General features: G+C 49.3%; 1 protein-coding gene across 16 annotated transcripts; it reads right to left on the bottom strand.

Moving 5' to 3' along the window:
- Positions 1–885: 885 nt before the first annotated feature.
- Positions 886–14,260, bottom strand: Proser3 (proline and serine rich 3). 16 transcript variants are annotated; one of them, XM_087569050.1, is made up of 12 exons: positions 14,094–14,245; positions 12,036–12,247; positions 11,242–11,332; positions 10,757–10,924; positions 8,279–8,406; positions 8,098–8,198; positions 6,144–6,226; positions 5,907–6,061; positions 3,796–3,974; positions 2,796–3,711; positions 2,626–2,707; positions 886–2,462 (listed from the first exon to the last, which is right to left on the bottom strand). In XM_087569050.1, the coding sequence occupies exons 3-12, from the start codon at positions 11,298–11,300 to the stop codon at positions 2,321–2,323; spliced, it is 2,013 nt and encodes a 670-aa protein (XP_087425176.1). In that variant the 5' UTR covers positions 11,301–11,332; positions 12,036–12,247; positions 14,094–14,245; the 3' UTR covers positions 886–2,320.
- Positions 14,261–14,399: the final 139 nt, after the last annotated feature.

Consider the following 14,399-nt stretch of genomic DNA (forward strand, 5'->3'; position numbering starts at 1 on the left):
CACCCATCCAACTAATCTTTGGGTTTATTCCCAAACCGGCTAGGCTGGGTGGGGGTGTGGTGGCCCACACCTGTAATCCCAACACTTGGGGTTGTGAAGACAGACAGGAGACGCAGTCCAAAGCCAGGCCCAGGTTATTAATGAGTTGGAACCTAGACTTTACAAGATCCTGTTTCAAAAGACAAACCATTGCACCCAGACTATCCTGGAATTTCCCTCATTTCCTTTTGTAAAAATCAGTATTTGTACCTAAATATTTCGATATGCATTTTATTTAATTTTTTTTTCTGAGACTGAGTATCACTATGTATCCTTGGTTGGCCTGGGTTTCGCTATGTAGATCAGGTTTTTATTTTTGAACTCACAGAGATCACCTGCCTCTGCTGGGATTAAAGGTGTGTGTGACTATGCCTGGCTAACATGTATTTCCTTAGCTAGAGGGAAACCACTGCAGGGGTTTTGATGAGAATGGCCTCCACAGGCTGGGATGTTTGAATATTTGGGTCTCTGGTTAGCGTAACTGTTATGAATGAGTAGATGTGGCCTTGTTGAAGGTGGTGTGTCACTGGGGTTAGCTCTGAGGTTTCAAAAGACTCGCATTCCCAGTATCTCTGTTTCTGCCTCGTGGTTGAGTCTCAAGATGTGAGCTCTCAGTGCTGCTCCAGGGCCACACCAGCCTGCCTGCTGCCATGTGCCCGGCGCTGATGGACTCTCTCTGAAGCTCTAAAGCCCCAAATAAACACTTTCTTTTTACATTGCTTTGGTCACACTGTCTTATAACAGTAACAAAAAAGGAACTAAAAAAACCACATAGAATGAAATTTACAAATCTCACTGAGCTTGGCAGGTGCAGGCTTGTGTGCACCATCCCCAGCATAATGGCTCTTTTCTTTCTTTTTTAAAGATTTATTTATTTATTATATATAAGTACACTGTAGTTGTCTTCAGACACACCAGAAGAGGGCATCAGATCCCATTACAGATGGTTGTGAGCCACCATGTGGTTGCTGGGAATTGAACTCAGGACCTCTGGAAGAGCAGTCAGTGCTCTTAACCACTGAGCCATCTCTCCAGCCCCATGACTCTTTTTTTCAACACAGGGACTCACTATGAGGGTGACCCCAGAGTGAGATCCTCTGGCCTCAGACTCCTGAGATTACAGGTGTGTGTCTCCGTGTCCAGCAATCAGGTTTCATAGCAGACTCTGAAAAGCATCTGAGTCACAGAAAGTAAGAAAAAGAACGGGAGGACAGAACCCATGTTTCTGACAGAGGCCTCAGGCTTTCAGGTGCATTTGTTGAAAAGCTCAGTTTCAAAGAGAAGAGACAGGCTGTCCCCCTGGGTGGCAAGTGCATCAAAGAGGGAGCAGATGTGTTTATAGTAATGGCGAACCTTCAACTGTACAGGTAGGAGGAAGCCTAGACTGAGGCGAGGGCAGCGGAAAGGAGTTGGATTCTGGGGAACTATAAAGCAAACCGAGTCAGCGCCTGACTATGTGTGGGGAAGGGGAGGAGTCAGGCTAACTGTCGAAGGACTTTGGTCCTGAGTAGGGAGAGCACAGTCTTGAAGAATGTGAAGGAGAACGAACTTGGGGAAACACCAGGAATCTGGGCACCTGTGGGAACCGAGGCATCGTGAGCCCGTGGAGGGAGACAGCCATCAGAAAGGGAGGATGCCAGCTCAGATGAGAGATGTATTGTCCAACACTGATGTTTCTTAGTGCCACATAACAGGGCCTTTGTCTCCATCTGAGATGTCCAACTCCACTTCTGAGTTGCATAAGTCAGGTGCCCACATTACCTAGAGCCATGTGCTCCCGGGGAGAGAGAGGGGGAGGGATATCAGAGAGAGGGGGTGGGAAGGAGGGCTAGAGAGAAGAAACTTTGTTTCAGTAGTTAGGGAAGAGCTACATTTCCTTATTAGCACAATCAGCCTTTCTACAACAACCCATTTCTTAGAGATTAACAGTAAACTGGAAAAATATTAATTGGGGACAACTTTAGTGTGTGTGCCTGTGTATGTGTGTGTGTGTGTGTGTGTGTGTGCGTGCGCGAGCGCATGTGTGCGTCCGTGTGTGTGTGTGCCTGTGTGTGCGCGCCTGTGTTATGTGCACCACACCCCACAGCTCTTGTGTGGAAGTCAGAGAATTTCAGAGATTGGTCTTTGATTTCCACCTTGATTGAGACCCTGTCTCCATGGACCAGCTGGCCTGTCAGTTACCTTTATGTGGGTTCTGGGGATCTAAACTCGGGTCTTCACACTTGCAAGTGCTTTACCCACTGAGCCACCTCCCCAGCCCAGGAAAAACAATGTTTATGATTCAAGGTCGTCTGGCCTCAAGGGAGGCTCCTTCCCTCCTTAACCGCATTCTTGGGGAACTGGAAGGTGACCTGGCTGGAGGAGATGAAAATCCTGGGTCTTCAGTGTGGTCCAAGAGGAGGGATAATTGGGCATCCACATTCCTGGAGAAAAGCCAGAGGTAGAGGTTGAAGCATGTGCCCATGATAAGAACCTGCGACTGTGGGTGGGTCAGAAAAGGGGCTTGGAGGAGGCAGGCACACAATAGGGGTGTCATAGGACTCAGGGGCCCAGTATTGTAGCTGTTGGTGTTGGGAGAGTTGTCACCTTTTCTGCTGCCTTAGTTCTGCCCTCTGAGCCCTTAGCACTCGCAACACAGAGTCTTCCGGAAACTCGCTGCCGTCAGAGTCTGGGGAGTAAAAGGCTGAGCTCCAGAAGATGGACACAGGGTTTGAGACCACCATCAAGATACCCGAGGGCCCAGGGATCCCCCTCACCTTCCGCAGCCTGCAGAAGTCTAGCGGCCTGGGATAGCAAGTCCTCGGAAGGGGCGTGGCTTGAGGCAGGCGGGGCCGTAGTCAAGGCGTCACCAGCTCCCTTCTTGGGTGTAGACTTCTTGAATTCAAGTGATTGGACCTCTGACAGTGTGGATGCCTTTGGGGCTGTAGCCGGCTGTGGATCCCCAGCTTCAGCTGAGAGGGTGACTTTACTTTTGCGGGACTCTGTCTTGGACCCACGCCGGGACTCAGGTGGAGGGGGCGGAACTTTGGCTTGAGAGGAGGTGGCCTTGACTTTCCGGGAATCTGCTTCAGATGGAGGCATATCCTCCAGGCTGTCGGAGAACAGCCGAGCTGTCACTACCTGGCTCAGAGCCCCCCTAAGCTGAGAACAGGGACTCTCGAAAGCTGCAGTGTCTGGTCCAGTAGTCTCCTGACGAGACGAAGCGCTCACACAGCGAGGCTTGGGGCTCAGCTTCTTGGGATGGACAGAGCTACTCAACTCAGGGGTGGTTGGTCCCTGGGGGTTGTCAGGTAGTGGGACGGTGGAAGCTGGGGCAGAAGTGCAGGGAGGTGGGGCAGAGGCTGGGGGCCCTGGGATGGAGACCTGGGGAGCAGAGATGGGGGCTGTGGCAGCTGAAGTGGAGGTAGGTGGTACTGGTAAGGAGGCCAAGGGAGCAAGGGTGGAGGTTAGCAGTGTGGTAGGAACCATCCCAAGAGGTATCCAGGGATTGGCCTGTGGGGCCCAGAGAACCCCGTGTGTGCCGGGGGCCCAGATGTGTGGAGAGGGCCCTGAAAGAGGTGGCCTCTCCATATAGAATGCCTGTGGGGGAGGAGGCTGGGCCACACTGCCCCATGGTGGAGCACAGTTAGGTTGGGTCCCCTTGGAACCAAGATTCACTGCAGAGACAGGAGTCTGCAAGCAGAAAGGAAGAGGTGAATGGTTCTCCTTCATCTGGGAGCGTCCCTTATTACTGTCAGGCTCACTCTTCCAACTCACCTGAGTAGTGAGGGCTGGTGTCCGAGGCAACACCCAGGTTCCATCACCTGCACCTTGTAGAGACTGCTCAAGCTTCCTCCGTTGCCTCCATTGGTATAAAATGTCTTCCTCAGGCTTAAGGGTTGCCTGGGCAGAGGCTGGGCGGGGTGCAGGGATGGCCTGGGATGGCACTGGGGCTGCTGTAGAAGGAGTAGAGAGAAAATGGCTGAGGAGAGAGCACAAGGTGAAGCCTGCAGGCTACCTTTGCTGTGCCACTGTGTTGTGCCGGAGAAAGCCAGGTTGGGCTTCTTGCTCTCTTATAGTTTTAATTTGAGGTCTGGGTTCAAGTCAGCAATCCTCCTGACTCAGCCTGGGTTTATAGGCAAGTTCACTACACCCAGTTTGAAATTCTACTTGTATTTTTTCCTTATTTGTTTTTTCTTCCTCTGTGATTCTTTTGAATTTGGTCACTTGCCTCCCCTCTGCTAGCCCAGCTCAGGTCCAGGTGCTGAGAGCAGCCACAGGACCCTGTTAACATTCAGAAAACAATGTACCCTCCATGCTCTGCTCGCAAGTCTCCCCGGCCTCCATGGCCAACCTCTCCCACCTGTACCACACTGCTCTACCTCTGGCTCTTGCCTTGTCTCACTATGTAACCCTGGCTGGCCTGGAACTCGCTGTGTACCCGCTCTCCTCCAACTCACAGATCTGCTGTCTCTGCTTCCAAATGCTCAGATCAAAGAGGTGTGTTCTCACCTTAATCCCAGCACTTGGCAGGCAGAGGCAGGTGGATCTGAGTTTGAATCCAGCCTGGTCTTCAGAGCAAGTTCCAGGACAACCAGTTCTACGCAGAGAAACCTTGTCTCAATAGCACCCCCCAGTCCCTGCCAGAAAAGGCATGCTGCCTGAGACCTGCTTCCCTCTGGCTCGGAGATAGTCTCACACAGCCTGCCTGTGCTGGCCTCAAACTCAGGATGTAACGGAGACTGACCCTGAGCTACTGATCCTTCTGCTGGGGCTGCAGCGAGCCCTAGCTTCCTCTCTCAAGCTGTCGGCCCTCAGCAGTTCTCTCACTGTAGCTGAGCTGCATTGATATATGGACTACAGGCATGTCTGGATGCACCATAGACATGTCTACATTCACTATAGATGTGTTTATATGTACTACAGGCATGTCTATATGTACTACAGGCGTGTTTGTATGCACTATAGGTGTGTCTATGCACTATAGGCATAGGCATGTCTATATGCACTATAGGCATGTTTATATGTACTATAGGTGTGTCCATATGCATATAGACATGTTTGTATGCATTATAGATACAGGTTTGGGACAACGCACAAGGCTGGAACACATTGAGACTTAGCTAAGTCATATGAAATTGCCAAATACTCAACTATTTGTGACCTATATAAAAGTTCTAGGGGCTGGGGATTTAGCTCAGTGGTAGAGCGCTTGCCTAGGAAGCGCAAGGCCCTGGGTTCGGTCCCCAGCTCCAAAAAAAAGAACCAAAAAAAAAAAAAGTTCTATATGCAGGCTGGAGCGATGGCTCACAACCATCTGTAATGGGGTCTGATGCCTTCTTCTTGTGTCTGACGATAGCTACAGTCTACTCACATACACGAAATAAAATAAATTTTTTTAAAAAAAGTTCCATATGGTTCACTGTGATATAAACAAGGCAACAAACAAAACAAACAAAGCCACTGTGTAGTGATGTGCTCCTGCAATCTCAGAGTTGGGAGGCTGAGGCAGGAGTGCTGAGAAATCCCGGCCAGCGTGAACGACACGTGTTCCAAGCCAGCTTGGGAAGCACAGCAAGACCCTGCATCAACAAAACACGACTAAAACCATAAAGTATAAACATTTCCGCTAATCTGTACTAAGCCATCTGATTTCAGAACGTATGTGCACAATGGTGGGGGTATGGTCGCGGGGACACCCTGACAGCTTCTGTTGACAGACATGTGCCACACTCACGAGCTCTTTTCATCCTCACAGTACCTGTGCGTGAGGGGTGCAGTTATTATTCCTGGTTCCCAGTCAGAGAAACAAGGCCGGGAGAGGCCAGAGTCACTAGGCCATTAACTACATGAGATGAGATTTGAACCTGGTTACCATCAGTCCTTACCTCCCAGCACGGGTTCTTTGGGACTAGAACTCTTGTTGGAGTCCGGATTGAAGGTCACAGAGCAGGGAGAGAGGCCGTCAGAGCTGATGGGGAAGGAGGAGCTGCTGGCTTCGTTGGGACTGGGGGAGGAGGAGGAGGAGGAGAGGGAGGCCTTGCTGTGGGGAGAAGGCAGCAGTGAGGAGAGCAGCGACTGACCAACCGTTTACAACCGGTAAGGGAGAATGGGGAGGGCATCACCTGCGTTCCAGCAGCTTGGCCGCTCGGCTTTGAAGGCTCAGGGTCTCCAGCTCCAGCATAGCCGAGTTCCAAGAGTTCAGACTCTGCACAGAGGGAGGGGCCAGAAGCTAGTGTCTACACGAAAGGCCGCTGAGAAAGAGGATCCCTGCAGAAGGCCTGGGGGCCAACCTCCCACCTGCTGCTTGAAGCTTTCAATCTACTTCTCTACCTCAGGGGAGAGAGGCTCGATAACCTGCTTTGGCTTCAGGATCTAACTCTGTAACCCAGGCTGGCCTTGAACTCTCCGTCCTACTACTGCAACCACCCCAGTATAGAACCTACGCGAAAGAGGAAGAAGAGAATCAGCTCCTGAAAGTTGACCTCTGACCTACACACACAAAGACAGACAGACAGATGGATGGACAGACATATACACAGACATGCACTACATTTCAAATTTAAAAAGGAAAGATCAAACCTAGCCTCCTGACCAGACCCTCCCTGCCTAATCAAAACAGTCTATCAAACAGTCCAGAGACTGACTTATGAGATGCGGGGGCTGGAGAGACGGCTCCGCCATTAAGGTAACTGGCTGCTCTCCCAAAGGATCTAGATTCAACTCCCAGCATCCCCGTGGAAGCTCACAACTGTCTGTAACCCCAGTTCCGGGAGCGTGACACCCTCCTCTGGTCTCCATGACATTAGGCCCACAAGTGGTACACAGACACAAATGCGGGCAAAACACCCATACACATAAAAATTGTAATTAAAAAAGAGAAAGAGGGGGGACTGGAGGGGAGAAGGAAGGTGGTCAGTCAGTCCTTCCATCCTGCCTTCCACTGTTCTATCTGAGTACCACAGGCATCTCGAGCCCCTGGGGGCCATCTTAGTTACTGTAAGGAAAAAGTCTACAAAGGCTTAGGACAGGAAAGGGATCCAGAACCAAGAGTTGAGTTCCCCCTAGCACTGTCCAAGCATATGGATCTGGCTCATGTTTTGAATGCTTGGTCCACAGTTTATGGCACCATTTTGAAGGCTATGGACTCTTTAGGAAGCAGAGCCTGGCAGGCCACGAGGCACAAGCTTTTTTAGGTATACACACACATGGTCCCAACCTGCACTCTACTTCCTGGTCTGCTAAAACATGAGCACCCCCACCTTACACTCCTGCACTGACAGCCCCTGAAACTGGGCTTAGAATAAACCTTTTTTTCCCCTTCTTTCTGCCAAGTGTCTTGGTCACAGCAACACGGATGTAATGATGCACATGCGTGTGTGCATCTACTTTTTTTTTAAGAGTTCGAAGGTACGGGGCTGGTAAGATGGCTCAGCGGTTAACACTGGCAGCTCTTCCAGAGGTCCTGAGTTCAATTCCCAGCCCACATGGTGGCTCACAACCATCTGTAATGAAACCCAATGCCCTCTCTGGCACGCAGGTGTACATGCAGATAGAGTAGTTATACATTAAATAAATAAGTCTTTTTTAAAAAAAGGTTTGGGGTTAGGGATTTCGCTCAGTGGTAGAGCGCTTGCCTAGGAAGCGCAAGGCCCTGGGTTCGGTCCCCAGCTCCGAAAAAAAAAGGAACCAAAAAAAATAAATAAATAAATAAAAATAAATAAAAAAAAGTTCAAAGTTGTATTTAAACTAGCAAATCCTTTTGTTAAATTTTTATTCTATTATTAATTTTTTTTTAAAAAATAGGATATCATACGGCCTGGGGCAGCCAGAGACCTTAAACTTCTGTTCCTCCTGTCTTTACCTCCTGGGTGCTGAGGTTACAGCTGGGTGCCACCATGCCTACTTTAGGTGGTGCCCAGAGGTTAAATCAGGGCGTTCTACCTGCTAGGCAAGCACCTTCCCAAATGAGCCATATCTCCAGGCCTACAAACGCTTGTCTGTTTATGATGCTTAAGTTGGCCACTGTCTCTGCCTCCCTCCTAGGCACACGAGAGGGGGAGAAGATAACATTGTCACCTGCTTTACTCTCTGAAGAGGCACAGAAGCCAGAGACGTACTGGACATCCCGGTGGGACATGGACCTGTCACGGCAGATCTTCCTGTAGGTTCACCAGCTCCTGCTGGGAAACGTCCGTTAAATGACTGGGACCAGGACAAGTGGCAGCTGGGCTCTGAGCGGCACACATTTCAGGTATACCTGCTGCAAGGTGACTGCTGAGGTCTGAAGACGCAGGCTGTAGCCACCAAAAGTCAGCTGGGGTTGGGCCCACGGGCTGGCGGTCCTCTCGGCTCGTGGGCTGAGCTTTGCGGAACCGGTTTATGTACCTGTGAGCATCCATGAATGAGACGGCAGAGGGAGTCCGGGAGCCACATAGTAATGACAGTAACCATTACAGCAGAAGTGGGCACGTGGGCCTCTCTTCTGTTTATCCGTACCACGGAAAGTATGCTCAGCGGCCCAGACAAAGTTAACTTCTCTTGCCGGTGGGCAGTCGTGGCACAGCCTTTAATCCCAGCCCCTGTGGGGGACTGGGGTGGGTGGGGTGGGGAGGCAGGCAGATAGATCTCTGAGGTAGAAGCCAGCTGGTCTACGGTTAGTTCCAGAACAGCCAGGGGACACAGAGAAACCTATCTGAAAAAACTAAATAAGACAAACATAAAAATAACTGCCTTCTTCACATATACCGAAAGCAAGCGGCCTTAAAGTCCGCTTCTCTCTTATACAGTGTGTACTTTTAATTTTTATTCTGCATGTGTGCACACACACGCACACACACACACACACACACACACACACAGGCACAGGTGCACACCTGAGCAGGCACACTACAGCACACACGTGGAGGAGATTCCTCAGGATTGGATCCACCTCAGGTTGTCAGGTTTTGTTACCCCAATTTTAATTTTTGTTTTAGTATTTTAAAATTTGGTGGGGGGGAGTTGCCTCATGTAGCCCAGGCTAACTCCAGCTATGCAGCCAAGGACTGCCCTGAAGTCCTCATCCTCCTACTTCCACTTTCTAAGAGCTATGGTATATGCCACCATGCCAGTCTTGTATCTTTCTTATTTGTCATATGACTTGTGAATACACAATTAGATTTCTTTTTTCTTTTTTTTCAGGACAGCTTTCTCTGTGTAGCCCCACCTGTACTGGAACCCACTCTGTAGATCAGGCTGACTTTGAACTCAGAGATCCGCCTGCCTCTTCATGAGCCACCACTGCAGGGCCACAATTAGATTTTTTAAAAAACTATCTATTAGGGTTGTATGTGTGTTTTTGCACACTTGCTGTGTACAGGGCTAGCACACGCATCACACCGAGTGTGTGCAGACAGAAGGTAACTTCGGAGTCAGTTCTCCTTTTCCATGTTCATGTGGGGGTCTTGGGATCAAAAGGAGGTTGCCAGGCCTTTGTGGCAAATGCTTTGATCCGCGGAGCCATCTTGTTGGACCCTGCTTCCTTGCTTGTTTGTTTGTTTTGCACAAGGCATCATTTAGCTTAGACTGGTCTTGGATTCACTATGTAGCTGACAATGCCCTTGAACTTCTGATCCTTCTGCCTCCACCTTCTCAGTGCTGAAACTACAGGCAGGCATCGCTGTGCCTGCTCTTCTATGGCTCTGGGGATCAAGCCAAGGGCACTGTGCATGCCAGACAGACAGACTCTAAGAGCTGAGCTCATTGCCAGCCAGATGATTATTGACCAACAGAGAATAAGGAAGAATGACTCTGAAGAGTAGTGCCACTGAGAACCATTTTTGGCCCACGAGGGAAAAGACAGAGAGACAGGGGCTGGAGAGATGGTTCAATGGTTAAGAGCGCTGACTGCTCTTCCAGAGGTCCTGAGTTCAAATCCCAGCAACCACATGGTGGCTTACAACCATCTGTAATGGGATCTGTTGTCCTCTTCTGGTGTGTCTGAAACAGCTACAGTGTACTTATATACACTGTAGCTTAATAATAAGTCTTATTATTATAAAGACTTAAATAAATAAGTCTTTTTTTAAAAAAAGAGTTAAATTGCTTTAAAAAAAAAAACAATAAGAGAGACAGAACCTATGGTCTCAACACTTTACACTAGGGCTGCCATGGCAGCCCTGGCTGCTTCTGTAACATTGAGACAGAACTAAATGTTATTTTGGTTAGGTCATAATTATCTCAGGTCCCTTTGTTACAGAAAGTTTCACTCCTCTCTCTTTCAGATCCAAGTATTTACTCTAGGATGAGTGGGTTTTGTTTTTGTTTGTTTGTTTGACTGGTTGGTTGGCTTTTTGAGACAGGATTTCTCTGTGTGGTCCTGGCTGTCCTGGAACTCACTCTGTAAATCAGGCTAGCCTTTAACTCAGACATCCTCCTGCCTCTGCCTCCTAAGTGCTGGGATTAAAGACATGCACTGCCACCACCTGGCAACAGACGCGCTTATGGATCACTGTATGGAGGAACTGAGAATTCAAAACGGCTTGTGTGTGATTAATATTCCCAATTGAAGGAAACTGAGACCAAAGCAATATAGGGAGTAAGTTAATAGGCAGGATTTGAACTTAGGCTCTACGGCCCTCATTAACATACATGAAATGTCTGGTCCTAAAAAGGTACTACATAAACAGCTTTGTCTCTGATAGTTATTATGGGATGCCTTCTCCCTCTTTTTCTCCCCAGGAACTCTGGTACTCACTTGGCCACCACTGAGTCCTCGTTGTCAATTAAGGTGAGGGGTGGAGAGGTACTCTGTCCCTCAGTGGTACTGGGTGGGGAAGCGGTCCCTGAACTGGATGGCCAGGACTCCTCAGACAGCTCAGCAGAATTGGCTGCTGTGGCCTTGGGAGCTTGTGGCTTTTGAGACCTGGATGGCCCCAGGATTTGAATTGGGAGAAAACACAAGAAGAAAAGATCAGGTCAGAAGGGTGACCCCATGGGGAATGAACACACATAGAGACAGTCAAAAAGAGGAAACATCCCACACTGTTACCATTGAGAGGTCTGGTTAACTACCTAAGTGGGGCTGTGATTAGGGGTCCAGGTGCTAGAGAGCTGGAAATGGGTAGGCCACCAGCAGTGGGGTAAGGGGTTTCTCTTAATCTCTTACTGCATGCCTTCCTCCCCTCTAGTGGTCACTGACTGCTATTAGTCTGAGGCACAGAATCTAAAAAGTGTCCTTACCTTGTGGCTCCAGTTCTGGCTTCTTGATGGTCTAAAGGGTTGTCCACCTTGGGGAACATTTCCAAGGGCTGTCTTGGGAGGTGAAAACTGACTATGAAAGAAGCGGAGGGCAGAAGCTGACAATTCCCATGGCATACTGGAAGAAATGGACTACAATCCCCATGAATCATCACAAGTCACATAATTCCCATGAGCTCTAAGTCCCATGATACAGACATAGAAGAACCTGGTAGTTCTCAACTCTGGATCTAGCCTAGGAGAAGCTTTTATTACTCATTTATTTTTGAGACATGGTCTCACTCTGTAGTTATGGTTAGCCTTGCACTTGAAGTGATTCTCTTGCCTCAACTTCTTGAGTGCTAGGCCTTTTAAAATTACAGACTCATACCAGACGTGTAATGTTCTCCTGTAACCCCAGCACTCAAGAGACTCTGGCAGGAGGACCCAAAGTTCCAAAGCAAAGGCTGGCTCAGGGAGTAAGGTGTGCCTGCTGCACAAACATGGGGCCCTGAGTTCAAATGCACAGAACCCATGGAAAGCCAGATGTGGTAACGCAAGTCTCAAATCCGAGCACTTCTATACTGGGGTGGGAGGTAGATACAGGAGTCCCCTAACACTTTTCAGGTTGGTAAACCTCAGAGGTGAACATCAAAAAGAAGACCCCACTTCAACAAGGTGAGAGATGAGGACAGACCTGAACCTGTCTGACTTCCACACACCGCACCCCATGCACACACAGAAACAAGTGCACTCACACACAGAGGCTACACAGAGAGCTCTGAACAACATGTTACCTGCTGCCTGTCTGTGGATCCCGTTTCCTTAACTGGGCTGCCTTGCCTGGCCTCAGTGGGAGAGGACTGGCCTAGTCCTGCAGTGACTTGATGTGCCAGAGTGGGTTGGTATACCCAAGCACACCCGTAGGCTCTTCCCGGTTCCCACTCCAGGCTAACAGAATCAGAATGTCAGGAAACAGACTTCTCCACACTATTGAGTCTTCTTTGCACTATTCAAGCAATTAAAAAAAATTTACTTATTTTGATTCTGTGTGCATAGGTAGTATTACACCTACGTGTATTTGTGCACACTGTGTGTGTGTGTGTGTGCAATGCCCACGAAGGCCAGAGAGTCCCCTGGAGTGAAGGTGGGTAGCCATGTGATGCTGAGAATCCAACCTGGGGCCTCTGGAAGACCAGCTACTGCCCCAACCACTGACCTCTTCTCCAGCCCTATTCAGGAAAAATATGGTCTGTTGTATTGTTTTGTATGTTTTTAAACTGACACTAATTATACAAGTTTATGAGGCACAGTATGATATTTCAATGTGTGTATATAATGTGTTGCAATCAAATCACGGTAACTAGTTTCTACCTCTTTAAATAGTTTCCATGAAGCCCATTTCATGAAATTCTAATTAAGACCACGAGGGAAAAAAAAAAAAAAAAACAACAAGTAATTTAGCCAAGAGTGTTGGACGCGTTTAATCCCAGAACTCAGGAGGCAGAGGCAGGAGTTCAAGGCCAGCCTGGTTTACACAGGGAGTTCCAAGACAGGGCTAAATGCGGGGAGACCCTGACACCCTGTCTCGAAGAATAACAACAAAACAATTTAAACACGCGCGCGCGCACACACACACACACACACACACACACGAAAAAAGAGTGAAAACAACAAAAGAGAAATAGGCAAAAAGAAAACATTAACAAAGAGCCACGACTAAACCGTACACAGTACGTTTCCGGTTAAACCTGTTATAAGGGGAGGGAGAGGTGGTGGCACGACTCCCCTATGAGGAAAGGGGTAGTAGACTACAATCCCCATGATTCACTGGGCTCCTCCTAAGTGAGAAAGTTCAAAGACAACAAAGATGTCTGGGACAATTTGGAAACTTACGAACTAAATTTTCAAATTTCTTTTAGACTCCGTTAGGCCCACCCAGAAAGAACAAAAGACGTCAGTCAGAGATGCTGGAGCGACCAAACTGCTTAGTATCTTGGGAGTTGTAGTTCTCGTAAGGTTGGGCCGGAGACTCCAGGCTCTTGTAAACCCGTGTTGCCTTCCCCAAGGCCTCCTGTGGTCACTGAAAGACGGACCAACCTCACCTGCAGTCAGTCTGTCGGATTTATTTCAGCCTTAGCGCCAGCTGAGCTACTTCACCGAAGAGCCCCGCGCCTACCCTCCTCGCTTAGCAACGCTGTCAGCCCCGCCCCTTTCTGGGCGTGCAAGCAGAGCAGGAGCGCGGCCTCCAAGGCGACCAATTATCGATGGACTAGAAAATAAAAGTAACTGGAAAGCCGCCGAGGGGCGTTCTCTCTTGACGAACTGGGAGAGCGCGTGTTTGATTGGAGACAGGGAGCGTGCAGCAGTAATTGGCAAGACTTCGAACCAATAGTAAGGATCAAAGGCCGGGCTGACGCTTGGAAGAGAGCTAAGAGTCCTGGCTTTTACTCAGTCCTTATTTCTAACCGCCAGAATAGCTGCAGGAGCTAAGGCCTGACTCAAGCCTAACTACTATTGCAGGACTAACCCGGGACGTCTGTCTTCACTTTGCCATTCCGTCCTGATGGTCTCCTTAACCACTTTCCTCTTGCTACCGAGCAGCTGGTCGTACTCCTTGCCAGGCCCGGGCTCCTGGCCCAGGTAGTGGGATCAAAACGAGCTATTTCGGGCCCCGGCGCTCAGCCCCCGGGGGCCAACCTGGAGTGTTCTTGTTCATGCCCCCTGGCCGCTGAGCACCCGAGGCTGAGTCAGAGGCACAGAATTAGGCCCGACCTACTCTGGGGTAGGGTCTGTTCTGTGTCCTCCTGACAGCCTGGCATGGGTGCAGCATTCTCCAGGAGTCTGTTACTAACCTGATGCGTCATCCTCAGGGCCGGGCGGAGATGGATTAAGAGGGCTGAGAACTCTTTGGTGGACTTCTCGGACCCAGGGTCCCAACTGCTACAGTGATTAGCCACACCTATAAGGGTCTGCCTCCTAGACTTTAGCTTCCCCTTCTAGAAATGGAAAAAGGCTTAATGACATTTCCCTGGTGTCCTTTTCCAGGCATCCAGCAGGCGTTTAATAACCGGCCAAGTAATTATTGAAGTTTCTAAATAAGGAATACTAATGGCTGAGTCTGGCCTCAATCCCAGTGTCCCTGAGAGGCCCGCCGCAAG

Source organism: Rattus norvegicus, chromosome 1 (genome assembly GCF_021556685.1).
Source record: "Rattus norvegicus strain SHRSP/BbbUtx chromosome 1, alternate assembly SHRSP_T2T, whole genome shotgun sequence".
In the NCBI taxonomy this organism is placed as follows: Eukaryota; Metazoa; Chordata; class Mammalia; order Rodentia; family Muridae; genus Rattus; species Rattus norvegicus.